A 23453-nucleotide genomic window follows, 5' to 3' on the forward strand; every position below is an offset into this window, starting at 1 on the left:
AGGTGTCTGAAAATTTTAAAAGCACACGACTGTTAACTCAGCAGTCCCACTGCTCACAATCTACCCGACAGAAATGCTTTCAACTGTTCGTGAAGACATCTGTACGTGGATGTTCACTGGGGCCTTTACAAAAACATATTAAAACACTGGAAATAACCAAAGTGCCCATGCACAGAGAATTAGTTTGAAATTATGGTAAGTCCACACGATCGGATTGTATTCAGGTATTAAAAAGATATTCAAAAGAATGAGGAGAAAGAATATGTTATATGAGAAAATTGCCAAAAAAAAAGAAAAAATTACCATAATATATGGTTAACTTAAACACAAGAGCAACAAAAAGTACAAACACTATGTGATTACCTTCATGAAATAAAAAACAGAAGGTAGGTAGATTTGTATCATATGCACGTGCATGCACGCGTGTGTACACATATACAAACGTACATTCTAAGAAATAATGAGAAAGTGATTACAGCACTTAATTTTGGAGACTTTCACTTTTAATTTGGTATCTTTCTAAACAACCCAATTTTCTAACCTTATACCACTTATAATTATATTGACTTATTCCTCTGAATGTTTACAGAAGTCATCTAAGGAGAGAAGTAATAAGCCTTCTTGCTTTCTTCTTAGTATCCAAAAAAAGAACACCTAGTAAAATATTTTATATAAACAAAAAATCATTTTAGTCTACCTCCAAATCACTTTGTTTTTTATCTTATGAGGCTAATATAATTTATAACCTCTTGTAGATGATTATAACTCCATGGTTCTTGTCTTTAGATTTGGAATTAATAGCAGTTAAGGCCCTTTTTATTTGTATACACAAGAGAAAAATTGCTGGCCTAGATCCAAAAAGCTAGTTTCCAAAAGAAGTGACAACGAATCACACACTCTCTCAATTAAAATAAAAATCTGGATGAAAACAGATCACTGTCACCCAGAGGTGGGTTCAGGTTTGTTCTCTGCTGATACCCTTCAAGCACTTTAAATTATGAAAGAAATTCAGATTTCCAGTACTTTTCAAGTCTCTCTCTACAGTCCTTCAACATAACAGCGCCCTCTTCTGGTTCCAAGATTCACATTCATCTGATTCACTGAGGTTGGGGAAAAAATGTAATTTGTACAAGATGACAGTTAAAATCACTTTGGAATCTGGGAGAAAAGGGCTCAGTTTTCCATTGTAATGTGTAAAAATAAACAAATAAAAATCCAGTTTAAATAAATATAATATATATATTATAGATGTATATTATACAACTTATGTATATATAACTTATGTATATATATTATATATAACATGTATATATAACTTATGGATCATACATGGTATACTATTTTATTTGTTGCTAATTTTAGTTTTCTTTACTATTTATAGCATGTTTTACATGTATAGTACATAGCATAAAGCTGGTATCAATATTATATACTATATCAATATTATATATTATATAAAATTAATATCAATACAATATATATAATATGTGGTCTAAATAGTTCAGTTCTGAGGGCAGCAGCTCAAAGTTGGAACTGTTTTGACTTTAAGTGTTTGTCATAGATCAAAACCACCTGGGTTTAATCTAATTCTTATTTCCCATTATTTTATTAAAAGAGGCATATGCTTCTCTGAATTGACTAAATCCATAGCAATAAAACAACTTAATTTCAATTTCACTCTTCAAGTCTTCAGTCTTGCAGATTTAGAGACCCATGTGAGAAAGACTAAAGATGTTCCTTCACTTACTTTGAGAAATAATAAAAGAATCTTGAATTTCAAACTCCATCTCTTCACTTCCGTTGTTTTCAAATGAAGAATTTCTAACTGAAGAATTTGCTAGAAATCTCCCCACCAGGAGGACTGTACTTAGGATGGAGGGAGGAGTCAGAGGTGAGCCCCTGGCTATTTGCAGATTTTCTAAACAGCCGCTGGGCAACAGCGCCCCCTGGTGCCCTCAAAAACCAACACCAACCTTCTGTGGTAGGAGCCCCAGGCCCCTCAAAGGAGCTTCAGGGCAGCACAGATTTGTTAAGCTCTGTTTATGTACCAAGGTATTTTGGAGGGGTGTGGCGCAGGGATTCACAAAGAAGTAGAACCTCTCGTCTTGGTTCTGAGGGAACTCTCAAGTTAGTTGGGAACAAAACCAGACCGTGTCACGAAACTCCTGACTGTAGGGCCTATGGATGTTGAGGCCATGGTGCTTGATTTGATGAACACTGGAGAGCCATTCTTCACACTTAAACCAGCCCAGGTGGTGCTGGTCTTCTAAAGATAGGCCTCCACAAATGAACAGTGTTTCACAGACCTTGTATCTTCCTTCGATCTCACCAAAATCTCTATGTGAGCTCAAGCAACGCCTCGAACTTGGTCTACAGTTTTTTACCTCCCTGGTGTATTAATGGGTAAAAAATAACTTTTCTGGATAAAAAGAATTTGGCCACACTGTAACAGTAACTTCCAGTAAGAAACAAGTGGTAAATAAGGGTTATAACATTATTGTTTCTTTTACCTAAGTTCTAATAAATCTTACCCTCCGAGTGGATGTGTCAATTAATGAGGAGGAACAGTTGAATTTCTAAACTGGGTCCTGTAAAAGGCACGTGATCACACCCACTCATCTCAAGGCAGCCTGTTCCTGCCCCCTGTTACTTACTTCTGGATCGCATGTAGCAATCATTACAGTTTAGAAGACCATTTCGAATCCTAACATCCGTCCCACTCACTGCATCTCCAAGCTGTCCTTTACAAATTCCACACTGTAGGGCAGAAAGAACAGAAGTTATAAGGTACACAAGGAATCATTTCTTTATAATGCTTAGTTACGGTTCACACAAATATGCAATGATCATTTCTACAACCTCCACATTTGTTGAGCACCTACTACTACGTGTTAGATGTTGTACCAAGAGCTGACTCACAGCAACGATACGCTTTTAGCATTTTACCCCAACTCCTTGCATTTTACAGAGGACGACACTGGTTCAGAGATTCACAGACTTCCCAGTGTTGTAAAGCTGGTAGGTGGTGTCAGGTTGATCCCAAATTAAGATGAAACATCTCAATCAAGATGTAACCACCTTTTGAAACAGATGACGTCCTCAGGGTTTTAAAGAAACACACAGCCAATGAATTATCAATTGAAACTTGTTTGTGAATAATCTTTAAATGCTTTCCAGAATTGTTGGTGAGTTCTACCAGATCAGAATTAGTAGGAAATAGCTATTCGACCTTACATTTCCACGTTGAAAGCAGTAACACCCAGTGGTACAAACCCGCTGGGAAAAGAACGCCTTGCAGCAAAGTCAGCCTGAGTGCAGAAGGAGGCACTGGTTGGAACAGAGAAGGTGGCAATGGAAATTGGTTCAGAAGCCAGGCTTTTGGGTAGTGGGGGAGGGTTAGGACCCAGCTCAGGAGAAGCAGATTCATGCTCTGGGGTCACCCGGGGGTAGAGGAAGGCTTCATCCAAATCATGTTATAAGCTCCACTGACTTCCAGGGTAGGGGATAAATCTAAGAGGCGACGTGTCTTAAAGTGTCAGATCAGCCCTAGGAAGTGAATCATTAGAATAAAGGCTTTGATAGCTAAGAAGGCAAGTCTCCTCTCCCTTGAGAAACTGCAAAGACTCTTTGCCATCTGGACTATTTCATGTTCAGGGAAAGTCTCTGAGAACAAACTGTGGTGTTGGAACACATTATCTTGGCATTGCCAGGAAATTTTAAAAAGTATATTCTTTGAGCCTCAAAACACTCCTAGACAATTTAGCATATGCATTATCTAGCTTCATTTTACAATGACAATATTGATAAACTGAGTCTAATTAAGTATCCATATTGTATTTTGCCCATGGTAAGTTTTGCTTTCCAGTAATTATTGATATTATTAAATTAATAATTTTGAGACTTCACTTTCTCTTAGCTTATAGGTAAAGTGGGAGTTATTTTTTTTTAAGATTTTTTTTTAATTTATTATTTGAGAGAACGAGAATGAGAGAGAGAGAGAGAACACATGAGAGGTGGAAACGTCAGAGGGAGAAGCAGACTCCCTGCTGAGCAGGGAGCCCGATGTGGGACTCGATCCCGGGACTCCAGGATCATGACCTGAGCTGAAGGCAGTCGCTTAACCAACTGAGCCACCCAGGCGCCCCTAAAGTGGGAGTTATTTTAAAACCAGGCAAGTTTACTTGATAGCTGAAGAACCTACCGACAAAGAAACTGAACAAAATTCGAGAGGGCAAGAGAAAGCACGCTAGCTTGATGAAGAGAAAGAAATGACTCTTACTCAGAGTTCGAGGGTTTAGCTTCAACATGAGATATTAACTTGAATTGTGTCCGTGAGTGAAAAAAAAAAAAAAAGAAAGAAATGCCGATATAGTCCAACTAGTAAACTTTATAATAAATGAGCTAGAAGTGGGTCACCTCCTTATTAAGCAGGAGATGTGGGACGAGGACCTCGGCCTCCTCATTTCCAGTGTATCGGTCAGTTCATTCATCGACAACTACTGACACCATCTCTGCTAGGTTCAGAGGAAATCACGGTGAGCTGGACAGATATGGCCCCGCCCTTATGGAGGTGACGGTGTATTCGAGGAGATGATAATTAAACAATGAAACAAGCGAGTGGTAAGGACCAGGACAGGCTCTCTAAGGACTGTAAAGGCAACTGACTTAGTCTGGGGGACAGGGCAGCTTCCCAGAGGGAGTGATACTCAATCCGTGATTATGCACATATTCATCTGGAGACCTGCAGTTAGGCAACTAGCTATTAACCACTTAATTGACAGAAAATCTTCCATTCAAAGAAAAAAACCTTTGTTGTGAAGTCACAAGAGTGTCAGAAGCGGCAAAGACGCTATATCCCAGACACACTGCACAAATCCCTTTTGCTTCTTCTAACCTGACGTCCCAGAGGGACGTGTGAGAGGAGAGTTTCATCCTGAAGGACGGGCTCTGTGAACACTTCTGTACAACCTAGAGGGGCTGGCCTCAAGAGCAAAGGCTGTCAGGATTTCCGGGAGGGAATTTCTCAGCACAGAACGATGCTAGAAGATGCTAGAAGATGCTAGAAGACATCACTCAGAGAGGAGAGTGGTGCATACGTACCCTAAAGCACTGGATGTGGAAGTAGAGATGGAGGGTCTCGATGATCATGGCAGCTCCTTTGCCCAGAGGGAGCCCACAGGACGAGCACAGCTTCTTCCCACTGATGGACCTGGGTTTCAAAATATACGTGGTAACAGAATGTCCATTTAGAATAGTTGGTGAAATGCACTAACATGTAGCCTCATGCAAAAAAACAAAAACACAACCATGGATTTTAAAAAAAATGTTTATATCATGAACGCAATGGCAATTGCTGAACTGATAATGAACACGAATTAAGCATCAGATACAAGTTGCAAGCAAACTGCTAGACTAAATACAATAGGCCTCCACTGTGGCATGGAATTTGGGGTGTGCGTGCGTGCGTGTGTGTGTGTGTGTGTGTGTTGCAGTTATCTGTTATAGGAAGTCTATGTTGTGTCTATTCAACCAGTGATTAAATGCCTTGAAAATACTCCATGTACTTATCATATGTTTTCTTAAGTCCTAAAAGATAATCCAATTTAGCTCCACTAAGGTTTCAATGTTGCTTTAAGATTTTCTATCATTGGCTCATTGGCCCACGAGGGCATTTCTTTTCACTTATTAAGAAAAAATTGTTGTGGGGCGCCTGGGTGGCTCAGTTGGTTAAGCGTCTGCCTTCGGCTCAGGTCATGATCCCAGAGTCTTGGGATCGAATCCTGCATCAGGCTCCCTGCTCAGCAGGGAGTCTGCTTCTCCCTCTCCCTCTGTGCTCTCTCTCGCTCTCTCTCAAGTAAATAAATAAAATCTTAAAAAAAAAAAAGAAAGAATTGTTGTTGTTTAAAAATAGAGGCAATTGTCGGGGCGCCTAGGTGGCTCAGTTGGTTAAGCAACTGCCTTCGGCTCAGGTCATGATCCTGGAGTCCCGGGATCGAGTCCCGCATCGGGCTCCCTGCTCTGCAGGGCGTCTACTTCTCCCTCTGACCTTCCTCCCTCTCGTGCTCTCTCTCTCTCTCATTCTCTCTCTCTCAAATAAATAAATAAAAATCTTTAAAAAAATAAAATAAAATAAAAATAGAGGCAATTGTCAAACAGCCCAGTAGGTACCAGGCAGACTTGGGACCCACTCCCTGCTCTGTCACCAAGTTCTATGATCGGGTGCAAGGAACACACTCTGGGTTTTCCTTTCACTTTTAAAATGAGAGGACTGGATTAGATGGTCTCGACCTACCACCTCTTCTAGTGCAAACACTCTTTGGGCTCCATAATCTGGGCACTTGCTATCTCTCTGAGTCGGAAGCGCCTAGAGGGCACGGGCTGCATCTCCCCCATCTCTGTCCCCCTGCAGCCCCTACTACAGGGCCTACCACCGGACTAGAACCAGGCCGCAAAGACTGACACCGGGTGAGAGCACTAGATGGCCTCCTCTAAGGCAGCTTTCCCACAACTGAGATCAGATCACAGTGATGCTTACTGTCTGGAAAGCTCTTGGAATTACACAAGAAATTTTTAAATATGGAATTTCATTCAAAAGCCAACAGAGTACGGATAAACTGAAGAAACAGAAAGGAAAACAAGAGAAAAGAGGAAGGGTTGCTCCGAGCAAACTCCATTTATTAAGATTTCTCTCTTACCTGGTAGTAAAATGAAATTTCTAAATCAAAGAAAACCTCTGAGTTCCCACTACATTTGTCTCTCCAGTGAATGGGAACTCAGGCAGCTTTTAAGAATATCATGGGGCCCGATTAATGTCCAGAAGCAATCGTAACAGAGCCTGAGTGGAGGAAAGGGAAGGATGAAGTTTCATGGCTAGTCCCCGCCTGGTTCCCTGTAAGAGCCATCAGCAGACCCTGCCCAGAAGGCCCGGGCGAACTTGGAGGGAAAGGCGCCGGCTGAGGAGCCCAGCAATTGTCTGGTGGATTTTATTATTAGATTCTGGGTTCTGCACAATGTAATTAAAGCCCCATGGCCACAGCCGTGCCAACATCATACACTTGGCTTTTTCTATCACAGGCTGAGAAAATCTGCAGGCAGATGGGGGATGTGTTCTTTCCTCCTGTCTCTCTCTCTCTCTCTCTCTCTCTCTCTCTCTCTGTGTGTGTGTGTGTGTGTGTATAGGAAGAGAGGTAGATGAACAAATCTCTCGGAATCATCTGGCAAGCACTAATTTGGTTGAAATCATGCTCAGCAGGTGCTAGGTGAAACCAAGCAGCCTCAGAAAGGCTTTTTAACCTCTTGTACCTGTTTGGTGATTGGCCAGGAGGGGTGGGAGAACAAGGGGACAAGTGCCCAGCCTGGAAATTCTCTCGAGGGCTTTTCCTGTAACACGGTAAAGGAGCCAAAAATTATGAGAAGTAAAGAGAAGCCTATCCCACAAGAAGAGACATTTTGAATTAAAACAAAACAAAAACACCCCCTTGACAACCAAATAAAAAACAACAGAGTGCCCTCGTGGTGATTTTTTAATGAAGAACAAAAATAGTCATTCCATCTAGCAAAGACCGTACATGCATTGGCTGCATAATATCAAAACCAGGCTGGCACGGTTGGACAGGAAGACAAAATATCTTTCTAATCTTGATTTTTTTGCCAGGTACTTTGCTGGTTAACATTGCAGGCTGGGTTAGATATAAAAATCATGGACTGGGTTGGGAGGGGAGACATGAGGAGGGATATAGGCAAAAGCTCTTAAAGGAGCTAAAGGGCAGAGCTTTATTGGAGGTGTTTTTTTAGCGAGGTGGCTTCTCCCCTACCAATAAGTTCATCATCGGTACATATGATTAGGGGTAATGTTCAAAATGTGTAATAACTGCTAGGTCATGAACATCCACATAGCAGAATGGTCCCCAGCTAGAAGCTACTGCAATGGTTTGACAGGTGCTCTTCGTGTCACATGAGCTTTGCCTACAATTAAGCCTTGCTCTGTGGTGGCCCATGAGCCTTGTCTGGGCTCTTGCTTTTAAGAGTTCATTTCATTTGTGAAGAAAGGGACAGAACACAGAAAAGGAGGAGGAAAAGAGAAATGCCAACAAAGAAGTGAACAGAGCACCAGTCCATCTGTCTTCGAACTGCTTTCAGAAAAACTCCCTGAGCTCCTGCCCACTCAAACCTCCCTCCTCAGGCAGAGCTTGTCTCCTCCGGATATCAGATTTTCATGTTATACCCTAAAGTATAAGTACATTGCCTTAAAAAAGGTTGAAAATCAGAGCAGTAATCAAGAACAATGATTACTTCTAGGTGATTTTATCTTCTATTGATTTTGAGTGTCACTGGGACAAATAGTAATAAAATAGGATACACATTAAGAGAAAAGGGGAAATGGTTCAAACACTATATTGAGAAAAAAAGTGTAACATAATAAATAAGATAAAAAGATGAACTTCTAAAACAAGTCATCATCACCATCACCAACACCACCGTCATCATCACTGCCATTATCACCATCATCACCACCATCACCACTATCATCATCATCATCACCACCATCATCACCATCGTCACCATCACCACCGTCATCACCATCATCATTACCATCACCATCATCACCACCATTACCACCACCACCGTCATCATCACTACCATTATCACCACCGTCATCACCACCATCATTACCATCACCACCATCACCACCACCATCACCATCGTCATCACCATCATCACCACCATCATCACCACCATCACTATCACCACCATCATCACCACCATCATCATGACCATCACCATCATCATCATCACCACCATCATTGCCATCACCACCATCATCACCATCACCATCAACATCACCATCACCACCACCATCACCATCAACATCACCATCATCACCACCATCACCATCATCATCACCATCACCACCATCATCATCACCACCACCACCATCATCATCATCACCATCATTTGGCACTATCAGCACCACCACCAACATATATAGCACCTATCATTTGCCAGGCACAAAACCCTATGAGGTAGGTACTAATATTATTTCCATTTTACACATGAGGAAACTGAGGCAGAGAAAGATTAAGTAACTTGCTCAAAGTCCTATGCAGGCAAGTGGCAGAGTCAAAGTTTAAATCCAGGTCGTCTGGCTCTAGATAGAATGATTGGTTAATGCATCATGAATGTTATATATTTTAAAACTGATTACAAGGAACCTCTGGCCCAAATATGATCTTATTGTGGAACTAGGGCTCATTTTGACTTCCTCCACCACTTAACCAGTCAAGTACTTTGGATAAGTTATTTAATTTCCCTGATCCTCAATGTCCTCATCTCTAAAATGGAAAAAAGACCCAGTAAAGTTACTGGAGGAGTTCAGTGAATTAACGTATGTAAAAAGGGGAGAGATGTGTAAACCCTTCAACACAGTGCCTATTATATATTGAAAGACTTCAAAAATGATAGGAACTGTTCTTACTGTAAAATAATACGGTTTTTATAAAATGAGAATACAGCCTGGGGTAGTTACTTCATGGAGAGCATGTAAATGAGAGAAAAAAACATTTTTTTCCTTGAAAGAAAATTTGTCAACAGGCTCTGAGACAATTTAATTCACTTAAATAAATCACTTATACAACAGGCCTGCAAATTCTTCCCAAATGTTTAGATTTGTAGGTTAAAAACATTACTTTGCTCTTACAAATTGATAAAAATCAGAGTGCATATTTATTTGCCAGGAAGACTGTCTCAAACATCCATAAATACTTATTATCTAATCACTCAGAGTCAATGGAGAGAAGCACAAAAAGACTGCTGACATCTTGCCATCTCACAGTCTTTTTTCCCCATTCTTAGTCAATAAATTTAAAAAAACAAAGGAGTTCCACATGCATCTTATTTGGCTACTCACTTCCGCCTTTCACTCGGAGACTCGATCTGATGGTTAATGCTTTTATCCAAAGGGAGGGTTTTTGGCTTCATATCTTCTAAAATGTGCATCAATGGGTTCGATACCTGCTGATTCTGGGATGGATCTGAGGCCAAGGAAAGCATAAAGAACATAAACTTAGCGTTAAGTAACTCACCCTAGTGCTTTGTAGGTCACCTTTCTTGAAAGCACTAATGCCCACTGGGGTCCACCATGAGTTCATACAGACCGTGGGCCCACAGTGGTGGGAGTCTCTTTGCTGTGCTGCTTAGCATAAGCTACAAGAGAAGCTTGTAGCCAGTAGAACTCACACCTGTCTGAATCATGTGTGTTTGGGGGGGGTCTTATAATAATTTAATTATTGGGTTTAAACACCCATTCTTACCCTGAGCTAGCTGTGAGTTCATCCCACAGTGTAGGGCCCCAGTTTCTGTATCCAGCTGATGGTCTTGATGGACTCCTTTTGATATAGGATTCTTAGAATGAGCCAAGGCCCCTTGAGTTAGGCTGTTGAGATAAACAAGTATATTTCAGAACAGAGATGGAAGCAACTGAACTTACCCTATCCCTTAGGGCACAGAAATACCCAGTTATAATATGAAAAAAGAAATGGGACTGTTTATTTTTTTCATTTTAAACCAGATTTAAGTACTGGAAAATCCTACACATTTTCATTATCCATCAATTTAATAAGCTTGAGAAACGATCATTTCTGACGTCTTCACCACCTCCCTGTCCATAAAGCTCTTCATTCTAATCATTTCAAGGGATGCCAGAGCTAACTGGAATCTCCCAGATTTTTATAAGAGAGGACTTATTGTAGAAATCACTTGGGCCACACAGGATGTGGGCAGCCCATGAGAATTCACTGGCCTCGCAGTTGCTTCTGCGTGCAAAGGAAGGAGATGGGGGAGGTTTAAAAATGTTTTTGGGGAAACAAAGTTTCTGGAGATAACAGGGACTGTCTGGAGAAGCAGAGAAAATTCATGTATAATGCTGAGCAGCATCATTCAAATATTCCTGACTAGTGGCTTTTGTTTCATGAAACTGAAAACAGATGTGCTATTCCTAAGGCTCTGCAGACTCTGGACATGGGCCCGAAGCTCCTATGTCTACAATTCACCCAGTCTTCTGGCTGATGGAAACGGGAGAATTCTTAGAGCAGATCCTACCAGTAGGGCTCAGGTCCCAGCCAAACTTTCTTTCTTTTCTTTTTTTTTTTTAAATATTTTATTTATTTATTTGACAGAGAGAGAAAGAGAGAGAGAGAGAGAGAGAACACAAGCAGGGGGAGCTGCAGACAGAGGGAGAGGGAGAAGCAGGCTTCCTGCCGAGCAGGGAACCCGACGCGGGGCTTGATCCCAGGACCCTGGGATCATGACCTGAGCCGAAGGCAGACGCTTAAGTGACTGAGCCACCCAGGCGCCCCCCCCCCCAGCCAAACTTTCAAATTGGACAGTCTTTGAAAATGGCACTTAACCTCTCATGTCTTTGGGTCTGAGGATGCAGTGTGTATACACACATGTGTGTATCTCCGCACACTTGTGTATGTGCATGTGTGCACATGCTTGCACACTTGCCAATATCTCGGTGGTATCTCAGAGCCCCAGGAGCAAACATCTATCTCATAAAGAACTTGCTGGTGGCAGGGTACTGCCAGCTTCCTGGGATTCTGGGGGTCCCTTCTAGGTTAGGCTCAGGGTGGCATCAATAAACCCACTATTTCCCATAGCTACAACCAGATTCTGCTCCAGTTTGAGCTAGCTCTGAATAATCCAGGGGTTTCTGGGTACCCCGTTTGGATCTCCCATGGAACATACTGGAACCCATGGGGTGGGATGATTATCCACAACCAATCATTTGTTAGTTATCCTTTATATTGTCACGCAGAGTAAATGTGGCTTCTCACAGCTCAGAGGATACTGATGATGAAATCCAGGTCCACGGTCAGCCCACCGTGGGTAGGACCCTAGGGTCTCATTTCAACCTCTATCCCTGCAGACACATTAACCATTTCAGGTGAATGATAGCTAGATTTGGGGCTTTGAAGTGACAACGTGCTCCTGTGATGATATATACTATCTCCCCTTACTTAAAAAAGATTTCACCTATTTAAAAATAAGGCGATTTGTATTCAATAGCATTAAAGACTGACTTCAGAGCTATTGGAGTGTGTTTAAGCAATACGTAATGTATTACTGGAATGATAATTTCAAAGCTGAATATGATTTGCATTAGAAATGGTTACCCTTTCTGCAGAGCGAACAGGCAGAGTCTGGCTTTGCACATTTAGAAGGACAACCTGATACAGTTCATACCTGCCCATTTCCTCTGGTGGATGATTTTCCCGAGGCTTAAGCAATAAATCATTGTTGTCCCCCTGGAGTGGTGTCTTCTGTCTTGTCTCTTGTTCTCCTTCTTGACAGTTTTCCAAGTCCATCTTGTTCTGATTGAGAAAACAAGGATAATATTGAATATTATTTATTTATTGAGAGAGAGGGAATGCATGTGGGCTCACACATGTGCATGTGGGGGTGGGGCAGAGGGAGGGAGAGAATCTCAAACAGACTCCCTGCTGAGCACAGAGCACAACTCGGGGCTTGATCCCATGACCCATGAGATCATGACCTAAGCAGAAACAAAGAGTCGGAAGCTTAACTGACTGAGCCCACCTAGGCACCCCTGAATATAATTTTTAAACACAATGGACAACACTCATCTCTGGCCATGGGATATTTGAAATATTTTTTTCCAATCACATTGCCTACAATTTAAAGAACAATTGTCCAAGTTAACTGAATAGTAACTGGTTTCCAATGATTTGAAATAAATGTGTAATCTGGATCTCTTTTGAAAGTTATCATGAAAGAGAATTGGTCAGAAAACCCACGTTTCAAAATAAAACAAAATCATAGGACTGTTCAGTTAGGAGAAATGGCTCTCGTGGGCCCATCTTTTTTTTTTTTCTTAAATGCAGATTTCAGACTATTCAAGTCTTGGTATATCTTTTGTTCAATAGCTCCACAACCGTACTTGGGGGATATGGAGGTAGACCACCCTTTCTGTGCTCTCTCCAGCCCTTGAGGACACATATAAATTCCATGTGGAATTTTAAGAGTGGGTTAGAAGCAGCTTTCACGGAAGCCAGTGGGGAGTACATGGTTGGCTACCATCCAGTGCAAAGGAACATACAGTGTGGAGGAGAGGGGTACATGTCTGTTGAATGAGTGAATGATGGGCAGTCAGAGGGACATTCCAGCAAATGGCTCCACCAATCAGGATCTCTCCAGCCAGTGCAGAGAGATTTTGGTTGCCAGCCTGGGGGAGCAGATCTGGTCCCAGTAACGATTTCACTGCCCCACCCCCCAGGAAATGACTGAGTCTGACCGTGGCAGCGACAGCACCATGGTGTACAATGGGCATATGGTAGCTGATGTGATTCTAGGGAAATAGTCCTGGATTTAAACTGGTGGAAAACTTGGCTTTATTGTTTTATATTTCACAAATTGCTTTTAATCTATGGTCTCACCATTTTCCCACTGCCTTCAGTCACAGAGGAGGATGTAGACAGCTGGTCTGCAGAACTTGAAGAAAGAGTAAATGGAACCACGGTATCTTCAATTATTTTGCGCTCCTAAAGGGAAGGACAGTAATTAATGAAAGGCAAAAAAGAAAATAAAATCACATTTGTCAAGAGAAAAATTTCATTAAGGAACTTAAAAAAAAAAAAACATTGGATTATGTGCCAACAAGCAGGGCATTAAAAAAAGGGGTCTTACTTTCTAAAAGCATGTAAATCAGGTAACACTTTCTATGGGCAATGATTTAGAAATTAGCATTTAATTTGAAAAACAAATTACTTAGTCTGATTCAAGAAGCCTAATTAGAAATGCTTTTAAGGATCAGACTATGCACAAAAATTACTGAAGATAAATTCACAACAAAATTCATCATAAACAACTTTTAGATAATACACATTAAATGTAGCTCCCTTCCAGTTCTCAAATGTGGTCTGGTTTGTTCATCTAAAAAAATGAGACAAACAAAACCAAATTCTCCTCCCTCCCTCCAAGTCTCTTTAGTACCGTACAGTGAATGTAGTCAGTAAGGATTACCCTTAGCCTCGATATCAATATTATACTCACAAAATTAATTCACTACTACCAAACATGCTTTCCTTAAGCAAACACACATAGATACTTTTGTGTCATCTAAGGTAAATCAAGAATCTGACGCTCTGCCTAGAGAACAGATAAAATTATATTGTCTTCCTTGACCATGACTCAACATGCCCTTACCACAAACTAAATTTGGGGGAATGGTGGTCTTTTAGAGCCTACAGGATACGACTCTTCGAAGAAGCTGACGGGGCTCTGATGTGAGTAAGGAGAATGAGACACAGCCACGTGTATACATACCCCACAGACAAAAAAAGCGCTGATAAACTTTGAGAAATCAAAACCACAAGTGAAATTCCTTCTTGGGAATTTCCTACCTCCTCATAGTATCTGCGTTCCTCCTCTTCCACCTCCTTCTGGGCCTTTTCCCACTCTTCTTTGAGCTTGTTCTGTTCCTTCTGGTATCTCTCCTGTTACAGAATTTCCACAGATAGTTCCTGAACTGACCATTGCATACGCCACTAGGACACTTCCGCCCTCTAAACCACCATGTACAACACATCGCAAGACTATCTTCGTGTTGTAACATTCTGAGTTTAATCTATTCATACAACAAAAGGGGAATGGTCTTTCGTGGCACTCCAAGATGTTAGGAACCTAACAATCTTACCAGAGAACACTCTTTTCTGTTGTTGGTGTGTTATAGATTTGTTCTCAAATATATGAGTAGACATTTGCTTATGGAAAGAGAAAAGACAGACTGAAAGATTTTAAGATCTTCCGTAACTTGGCTTTTGTCCCGGGACAGTAGGCTAAACCAATGGTTTGTTTCTACTGGGCCCTTCGGAGATGAGTTTTGCCATTTCACTAATAGAAATATGTGGCTACTGAGAGAGTTTGATAAAAGACAAAACAACAAAAAAACAAAACCTTATAGGTTTACAAGGCAATGCATAAAGGTCCGGAGTAGACAAGATGATAATTAGCTGAGTAGCTGAATTACTCTTTGCTTGTAGCCATTCTACCAAAATGGAATCTTCCCAGGTTTCAGTAACTTCTGAATTAAGAGTAGCTTTTAAACAGCCCATTAGAAGGCTTCAATATCAGAACTGCCAGCCCTATTTTCGGAAACAGTATAGCGCTAGTCACTACTTCTGGAGAAGAAAAAAAATACTCTGAATAAGGATGGCTTTAAAAATGTGACTGGAGTCCCTTGGACAGCTGACTAGAAGAAATGGTTAAATGGAGATTAAGATTAATGCTTGAAATGAGAGCGGACACCCAGGATGCCTTGGGAATGGTGCCCCTGACAGGACAGAGACATCACTGAAGTGTACCACACACAGTCAAATGTTTTCATCTAATTATTGTCAATCTTCTCTCTGAGGCTAAAACAAGTCTTTTATCCTCCTGGGGGAGGCACTGAGATCTCCTCCAGGTATTACCTGTTATGTCATTATCTGAGGAGCAAAAGGGCTTTATTGGGATTATCTGGAGCCTGATGTTCTCATGAATGCTCTAGAAAAACCATCATTGGTCAACTCATGGTGGGCTTTTAACTCCAGGTAAAAATTTTATTCTCAAAACCTAATCTTATAAAGTTTCTGAGAGGGACTTCAGGGGCCTTTCAGAATAGAGGAAACAGACTCTAAAACTTAACAGAACAAGCAAAGCTTCAGTTTCTTGGTTCTAGGAAAACCCCTCCCCAGGAGGATGAACGGAGGTAATGCAGGGGATGAAAGATGCTGTACGTCTGTACACACACCCCCCTCGGTACATGTGTGCACACCAACAGACTCGCAGAAATGCCTTGCCCCACAGCCCACAACCCTGCAGTGCCACCCTGGGTCACAATTTGGTAGGACCAAAATACATCTGTCTGCATCTGTAACTGCAGTCACCTTTCAGAGCGTAACTGAAAGGGTGCCACCATGGGAAGCACGCTTGCTTGTCTTCTTACTCTGCAGACTTTCTGACTCTGAGCTGTTCACCATGTAGCTGGGGAACAGGTATCTTGTTTTCAAGGGACTAGCAGGTGGCCAGGGCTGGTCTGGGGTCTCCCAATGGACCCAAAAGTCCCAAGAGCTGTGGGACTTTGCTGAATCTGGTTGTTTACCCCTGTGCAATTTGTGGTTGAAGATTTACATCTGTGCAATTGTGGAAAGTGTTAAGCTTAACTGGCCGGCCTAAAGCCACACGACAATTAGTTACCTGACCTGCCCCCGCCCCCCCCCCCCCCCCCCCCCCGCCTCCGCTCCCAGCCCCTGGGAATTAAGCCGAGAGGGTCAGAGCAAAAAGATAAGGAAGAAAAAAAAAAAGTAAAATACAGCAGTGTGAAGTCATCAAAATTAATGAGATTTAACATTTTTCTCCTTTAAAATATTTTGGTAAAATCAGTACTATTGGGAATATAGTGGAGAGAACATGAGTTTTAATGTCATACAGACTTGGACTTGAAATCAGGCTTAACAACTGTTCACTGTGTGACCTTGAGCAGTTAAGATAATTTCTTTGAAGCTTAGTTTCTTCAGTTGCAAGATGGGGCTAATAAGACATACTTTGAAGAGTTTTATGGGGATTAAATTAGACTAGATATGTCAAGTACCAAAAAATATGCCAGTTCTTGGCATACCCAAGTACTCAGGTTAGTTTCTAAGGTTACTAGGTTACTTTTTGAAGCCCTATTACTCTACAAAACTGGCTTGAAACAAGTAGGGGCATGATACGTTTACTCCCAGAACTTTTCTAGAATTAAAAATTAGCAGCCTTTACTCAAGGGTGGAGCAAACATTTCTACTTAAGGAACAAGACCCAGGCCAAATTTATTTCACATGTATGCTATCAAATACCTTTTTGATAATTCATTCCCACTGCTACTTGGAATGGAATTTGATTGGCCACTAAGGAGGTGACAAATGGACCGGTTGGCCCCTAAAACTTGGGTTTTTTTTTTTTAAGGTTTTATTTATTTGAGAGAGAGAGAGAGAGGGCATGAGTGGGAGGCGGAGGGGCAGAGGGAGAAGAAGCAGCAGACTCCCACTGAGTAGGGAGCCCAACGTGGGGCTCGATTCTAGGACCCCGGGATCATGACCTGAGCCAAAGGCAGATGCTTAACCAACGGAGCCACCCAGGTGCCCCCGAAGATTTTACTTCTAAGTAAGCTCTACAGCCAGCGTGGGGCTCAAACTCACAACCCCAAGATCAAGAATCACATGCTCTACCAACTGAGCCAGCCAGGCGACCACTTGGATATTTTTTTTTAAGTGAAATACTTTTCCTTTTTTTAAATTTATTTTTTATTTTTATATAAATCCAATTAGCCAACATACAGTACATCATTAGTTTCAGATGTAGAGTTCAATAATTCATCAGTTGTGTATAATGCCCAGTGCCCTCCTTCATGCTTTTTCATTGTGCTCATCACTGTAACCTCTGGCAAGAGGAATTAGACATAGGACACCTTGTTGTACAGGCACAAAATGGATTGACTTAGATTCACCAGCTCCTGAGAAGAATCTAATTCCATGCATTTCCTGTGCTAAAACTTTATCTAATACAATAGTAATTAAGAGAGCAGCATCTAATAGAAAAAACAAAACAGTAACCCCAATCCTACCTGGAGCAAACGTTCCTGCTCCTGTTGCCATTTTTCCTGTCGCCGGCGCTCCTCTTCTGGGTCCCATGCCCAGAACTTAAACTGCTTAGAAAATAAAACCATGATCAGAGCTAAGCCATGTCCTCAAGGCCAGGCCCGGGCAAGGGACGCAATCAGCTTACAAACCGGCACTCAGACACGTGCGGAAGCAGAACCCCTACATACTGAAAGACCCTCTTTGTCAATGGAAACCACTTTTTAATCTTCATCCCTCTTTGGTTGACTTCCAAGACGCTGGTATGATGCTGTGACCCTTTTTGGAGCTAATGAAAACATGGAAGTAATTAGCCACTGGCTTTGGCTTCCTTTCTTTCAGAAGTGATTTCTTAAATGTAATCACGCTTCTGAGCTTGAGATACTCATTCTGCATATGGATCCTGGTCCCAGCACATGGGGATGCTTATTTCAGCAGAGCTGCCTTTTGTGAAAAGTGGTGTTTGCCACACTATAGAACTAAGCTTTTATACCGCTATTGCGTTTCCCTGTCAGCTGTCTCTAAAGTGGGTTGTTTAATGCGCCAATGCTCACCGGCATCACCTGTGATCCAGGCAAGAGGAAGTCCCTGCCCTGGGGCCCATGTAACCAACATTCAAACCCAAAGACTTTTTTTTTTTCTTTGAAGGTCTTTGTGAGTTTGGCACCAAGTGAATGAACAGGAATAATGAGAGAAGTGGGCACCCAGGTTACAGAATATACGAGATGGGGCAGGTCCACAGGGGAAGAGAAATCACAGCTGGTCTCTGGGAAACCTCCCAAAGGGGTGGGGGCTGTGGTGTTTAAACTTGGCCTCTCCAGACACCCAGTGGAGGTGCCAAGGCAAACCACATTCCCCAGTAACTGCGCCTCTTCCCTTCCCTTTGTTCCGATAGGGGTGGTTTGGGGAGGCATTTAGAACTGCCTGGGAATCTTGAGAGAAGCAACAAGATGAGGGTGGAAGCATTAGGGAGGAGGGAGAGAGTCTGGGGCAGGGTGGGGAGGAGGCAGAATCTATTTACCCGGGCTGCCTGAGAAGCTGGACAGGGTCAGTCCTGTCCAAAGCTTAGATGGGTCTAGTTACGGCCCAAGATACTTGGGCCAGCTCACCTTTGGCCCTGCCCTGTGCCCAAAAGATCCATGCTACCATTTAGGTGCACCAAGGCTGGGCTAGCCCGGGGAAGTGTCTCCAGGCTAAGAATGCAGGCCAGGCCATGGGTGTTGTTTGATTTATAACAATATAAATATTGATAACTTTAATGTATTTAAATATTAAATTTAAATTTATTAATTTAATGCATTTAAATATTAAATATTAATATAAATGAAATTATAATATTATATATAATATATAATATAATAAATACATATTAAATATTGATATATATTAAATTATAATATATAATATATAATAAATATATATTAAATATTAATATAAATATTAAATAAATATTTAATATTTACACATATTAAATGTGAGCCTCCATTGATGCTCTTGCTGTGGTGTCTGCAAATGGTTAGGATGATGGCCACAAAAAGTCAAGGAAAGGTGGGCAAATAGGGTAGGGAAATGTATTTCCTATATGCCACTCTTGGGATTCATAGTGCACATGAGCAGATTAGAGGCTCTGACATGTTATGTAGGAGAAAAGCTATTTAATTGTATATAATTCAAAATTTCCCAAGTTCCCTCGGATGGCCATAAAATGTCATCCAAATGGGATTCCAGATAAGAAATTTGGAATTAATGGTGTTAGAGGTTGGCTCCACTTGGCATTTTCCTAAAACTTGGAAGCAGTTACAATGTTCAGAACCTCTCTCAAGGGCATGGCCCTTCTTTGTCTTTTTAGGAAAAAGGATGTGGTTATGAATAAAGCCAGAGGGAGTCCAGTAGGAAGAAAAGAGCAACAATTAGGAATTATTTAATTTTCAGATTTCACTAGGCAGTAACTGCAAGAATAAGTAGAAGTAAGCAGATAGAAGGGAGGAGTGTGGGGTAGAGAGACTGAGCACAACAGCAAACAGGGAATATTTGTTTAAAAGGAAGGCAGAAAAACAATGAGCATTTTCAGAGTAAGATGAAGAGGAAGATACTTCGTGATACACAAAAGAAAGAAAAGCGATCATGTTCCTTCCTTTGGTGACTACTTGCTGAGCAACTACTACGGACCAGGTGGGGGTACCAGCCGGCCAAGGGTCCCAGCCTTGTGGAGCTTACAACTGAGTGTGTGGGGAGAGGGTGGGCATGAGGGAGGGACCAACATATAAGTGACACCAGAAGACAGTGTGATAACTATCGTAAAAGAAATATAAAAGGTGCTAGAGAAAGAATGGAGACCATTTAACCCACTTGGTTCTATTACTTATCTGTTTACAAATCTGTATCTTCCTTTGGCGTAGGGTTTCCTGAAGGGCAGAGAGGTCCCTTTATCCCCTTAAGTATCCCCAAACCTTGCACTTTTAGGCCTTCAAAAAATGTTCGTTGAAAAATGGATGGAACCACTTCGTGCTGGGTAATGCCTCTCCTTCTCTCCCCTTTATAGACTCTGACTCTATAGCTTTGGGCCACTCCGAGTCTGACTGAAAATGGTCTGAGTCTATTGAGGTCAGCACAATCAAGTACTTTCTCTTCAAGCTTCTCTTGTGTTCAAATTTCTTTTACTTTTCTATTCTATGAAGAGAAATTGAAAGAATGTCAAATTTGGGTGGGTATTTTCAGAGAATTCACTTAGGTCAGTAATTTGCTTCTTTCTCCTTCTGGTTTCTGTGAATCAGAAATAAGAAAGTATCTCTTGAGGGCACGCTTCCTCTCCGCCCCTGCCCAGGGGGTATGAGAAGAGTGTGGCATTGTTGCTCCCACATAACTTCAAATGGAAATCAACATGTTATGTTATACTCTTCTGGGGGTTCCCACCCAACATGGGTATACTCAGCTTCCCAGGAAACTCAAGATCCCCAGGGTACTGGCCAGACACTGAGCCTGCACAAATGGTTGCTAGTTCTGGAATGTGGCTGGAAATATTGAGGGTTATGTGACCCTTTCTCCCTTCTGTACAGGCACTCAGGGATTCTCAAAGTGAGACAATCTATCTATAGGTAAGAATTGGTATTGGCTATGGTGGGCCTTTTGGATTAGCCCCTGAGGAGGATTCATTCATGGATCAGCCACAGTACTAGATGCTTCATGTAATTATTTCAGTTAAAGCCCACAACCCCGTCAAGAGGGATTATTATCTCATTGCACAATCAAGGAAGAAAAGGCCCTAAGAAGTTATACAACATCTGCGGGGTCATGTGTTAGTCAATCTGGAATCAAAGGTACCACAGCCGTTATGCAGCGACACCTGGGGGCTCACAGGAATCCTACAGTTGATTGTGCCACAGAGGAAGGCTCCAAATCCAGTGGGAATTTCAGAGGGTGAACAAGGATGACAGGCCCAGCATTGGGAACTCTCAGTTTAGGGAAGAGTAGGTCTACAGTGAGTGTTACATACAATTCAGCAGCAAGCAATTTCTACAACATCAATGTGTGTTGATGTTTACTTTTTGCAAATGCTTTTTTTGATATCATCAAAATCAAAAATTGTAAACTAAATGTACAGTTAATGTTATTCAGGATATACTGATCGTGGGAAGGAGTGCAACAAGAACAGCTTGGGTCTCCCAGAGAGCTCCGGCTGGGCCCTGCCCGCCAACACTACACCATGTACAAGCATTGTCCTCAGTTAAAAAAGTGATTTTGAATGCCTAGAGAAGGTGCATGTTTTTTTGTTTGTTTGTTTGTTTTGTTTTGCTTAAAGATTTTATTTATTTATTTGAGAGAGAGAGAATGAGAGACAGAGAGCATGAGAGGGAAGAGGGCCAGAGGGAGAAGCAGACCCCCCACCGAGCAGGGAGCCCGATGTGGGACTCGATCCCGGGACTCCAGGATCATGACCTGAGCCAAAGGCAGTCGCTTAACCAACTGAGCCACCCAGGCACCCGAGAAGTTGCATGTTTTAATACTAATTACTATTGTCCCCTTCATTAGATTTACTCTCCGGACTCACTTACCATTTTGTTTCCAGGCATGGTCACAACTCTGCATAATGATAATCCATGTTTTTCTTCAAATTTCACCTGACAGCATTACACATGACTTTTAATTATTCTTCTACAATCACTTAGAGCCCATTTTTGATTGGATCCTCTTTCAGCGAATCAAATACTTTACAGATTAAAATCACACTCAATGCAGGATCTTATTCCTTAAGACGAGCTACTTACAGGTGTAGTTACAGGTGACTTTTCACTGCCCGGAGACTCCACTGTACAGAAAGAAAGAAAAAGAAGATCACAATGTGAGCAGCTTCTAACAGTATTTTTCTCTGATCCTCTGAGTGTAACATGGTTCCTATGTCAGCCTCAGATCAATTTTTTTTTTTGTAAGCCAAGAGCATTAGAAAATCATAATAAAGCAGACCCTTGAAGCAATTTGTACCCATCACCGAAAGGAGTTATGACCAGTGTAGTAGGATTGATCACATCAATTAGCACCAGGGACTAGACTATAGGAAGCAAAAACTATAGGTGCTGGTGTTTAATGCCTCTTGCATTCCCTTGCCGGTGCTGGCCGGTTCCCTCACTGTCTGACACAGAGAATTATCACACAGAGAGAGGCCAGACATCATCCAAGAAGTAAAGAGAGGGACACAGTTAACAAGAGAACCATTACCAACTCCTGGTAAATGCTTCTAACCCTTGTTTAAAAAAAAAAAGAGGACAAAGAATGATTTTGAATGTCTATTTTTTTTTTAAAAAGAGCTGAATAGTATTTCCTTAGATTTTTAAAATCAAAGAAAAAGTCTACAAATTTCCTTCCAAAAATTTCTATGAATTTCCTTCCAATTTTAGTAGAAGTGGTGCTATTATCAAAGAACTAGCTCTTTGCTAACTGTGTGTAAGAAATTTTTTTTCTGAAATCAGAAATGAAGAAAAATACCACACGTTATTGGCTGCCCCCAACATGGATTTTTGCACAGAAGAAATACAACTACCCAGGATGCATTTTACCTGACTGGGAGAAAAACTGGGAACGTCGCCAAGAGTTCTGAACTCTCAGCGGGATGCTGGCGGGGCCAGGGGACTCTAGATCAGATGGCAGAACAGAACAAACAGAAAACCGTGAGAACATGGGTGAGAACCAAACGGAACCATGCTCCCAAGGACTAAAGGAGGTTTGGCTGTACTCGATATAAGAATTGAGAAGGAGTGAATCTAAAGTACAAAATATCTCAATAAAACACATGTGAAAACTGACGATGTGGGCAAGAGCCAATTGACAGGGGACAGTTCATGCTGTTGCTTGTCTTCCTTGGTGTTAGGTGAAATTTTATAGGCTCATACTTAATGGTGGTATTGTTAAAATGTGAAATCTCAAATGATAGGATAATGTGCTCTGCAAGAGAAAAATGCACAGTTTACATTGCTTTTGGAGAACACTAGAAAAGTATGAGAGACAGCAGAGATGAGTTCGATGATTATTTTATATTCTTTATAAAGCCTATGTATAGAAGTCTGTGGCAGACGTGATCTATATGTGTAACAAAAGGACGTGTCGATGCCAATCCGTAGCTCAGTGGTATTGAACAGACACAAGTTCAGGGTAAGCATCTGCATCCTTAAACTGGGTCCTGTGCACTCGGACATCATTCTCAGGGTGGATAAAAACATCGGTTTTTAAAATGTGCACATATTTTCCAGAAACCCCAATATATCTTTGAACTGTTGGGAGACAGTTGAG

General features: G+C 41.5%; 1 protein-coding gene across 5 annotated transcripts in view; it reads right to left on the bottom strand.

The window, feature by feature from the left end:
* The window catches only part of LIMCH1 (LIM and calponin homology domains 1), a 321144-nt gene that overhangs the window by 5224 nt on the left and 292467 nt on the right, over positions 1 to 23453 (bottom strand). Inside the window, exons 23-33 of one of the 5 annotated variants that reach the window (XM_088021185.1) lie at positions 22724 to 22798; positions 21938 to 21978; positions 17660 to 17743; positions 14421 to 14513; positions 13455 to 13559; positions 12244 to 12371; positions 10311 to 10432; positions 9908 to 10031; positions 7294 to 7380; positions 5101 to 5209; positions 2655 to 2757 (exon numbers count right to left, since the gene is read on the bottom strand). In XM_088021185.1, coding sequence (XP_087877311.1) covers positions 2655 to 2757; positions 5101 to 5209; positions 7294 to 7380; positions 9908 to 10031; positions 10311 to 10432; positions 12244 to 12371; positions 13455 to 13559; positions 14421 to 14513; positions 17660 to 17743; positions 21938 to 21978; positions 22724 to 22798 — 1071 coding nt within the window. The remainder of the gene's footprint in view (positions 1 to 2654; positions 2758 to 5100; positions 5210 to 7293; positions 7381 to 9907; positions 10032 to 10310; positions 10433 to 12243; positions 12372 to 13454; positions 13560 to 14420; positions 14514 to 17659; positions 17744 to 21937; positions 21979 to 22723; positions 22799 to 23453) is intronic. The other 4 variants (XM_088021186.1, XM_088021187.1, XM_028088643.2 and 1 more) reach the window with 4 other exon arrangements.

Source organism: Eumetopias jubatus, unplaced genomic scaffold, assembly GCF_037043125.1.
Source record: "Eumetopias jubatus isolate StellerSeaLion01/CBP00866 unplaced genomic scaffold, mEumJub1_p1.0 scaffold_2, whole genome shotgun sequence".
Lineage (NCBI taxonomy): Eukaryota > Metazoa > Chordata > Mammalia > Carnivora > Otariidae > Eumetopias > Eumetopias jubatus.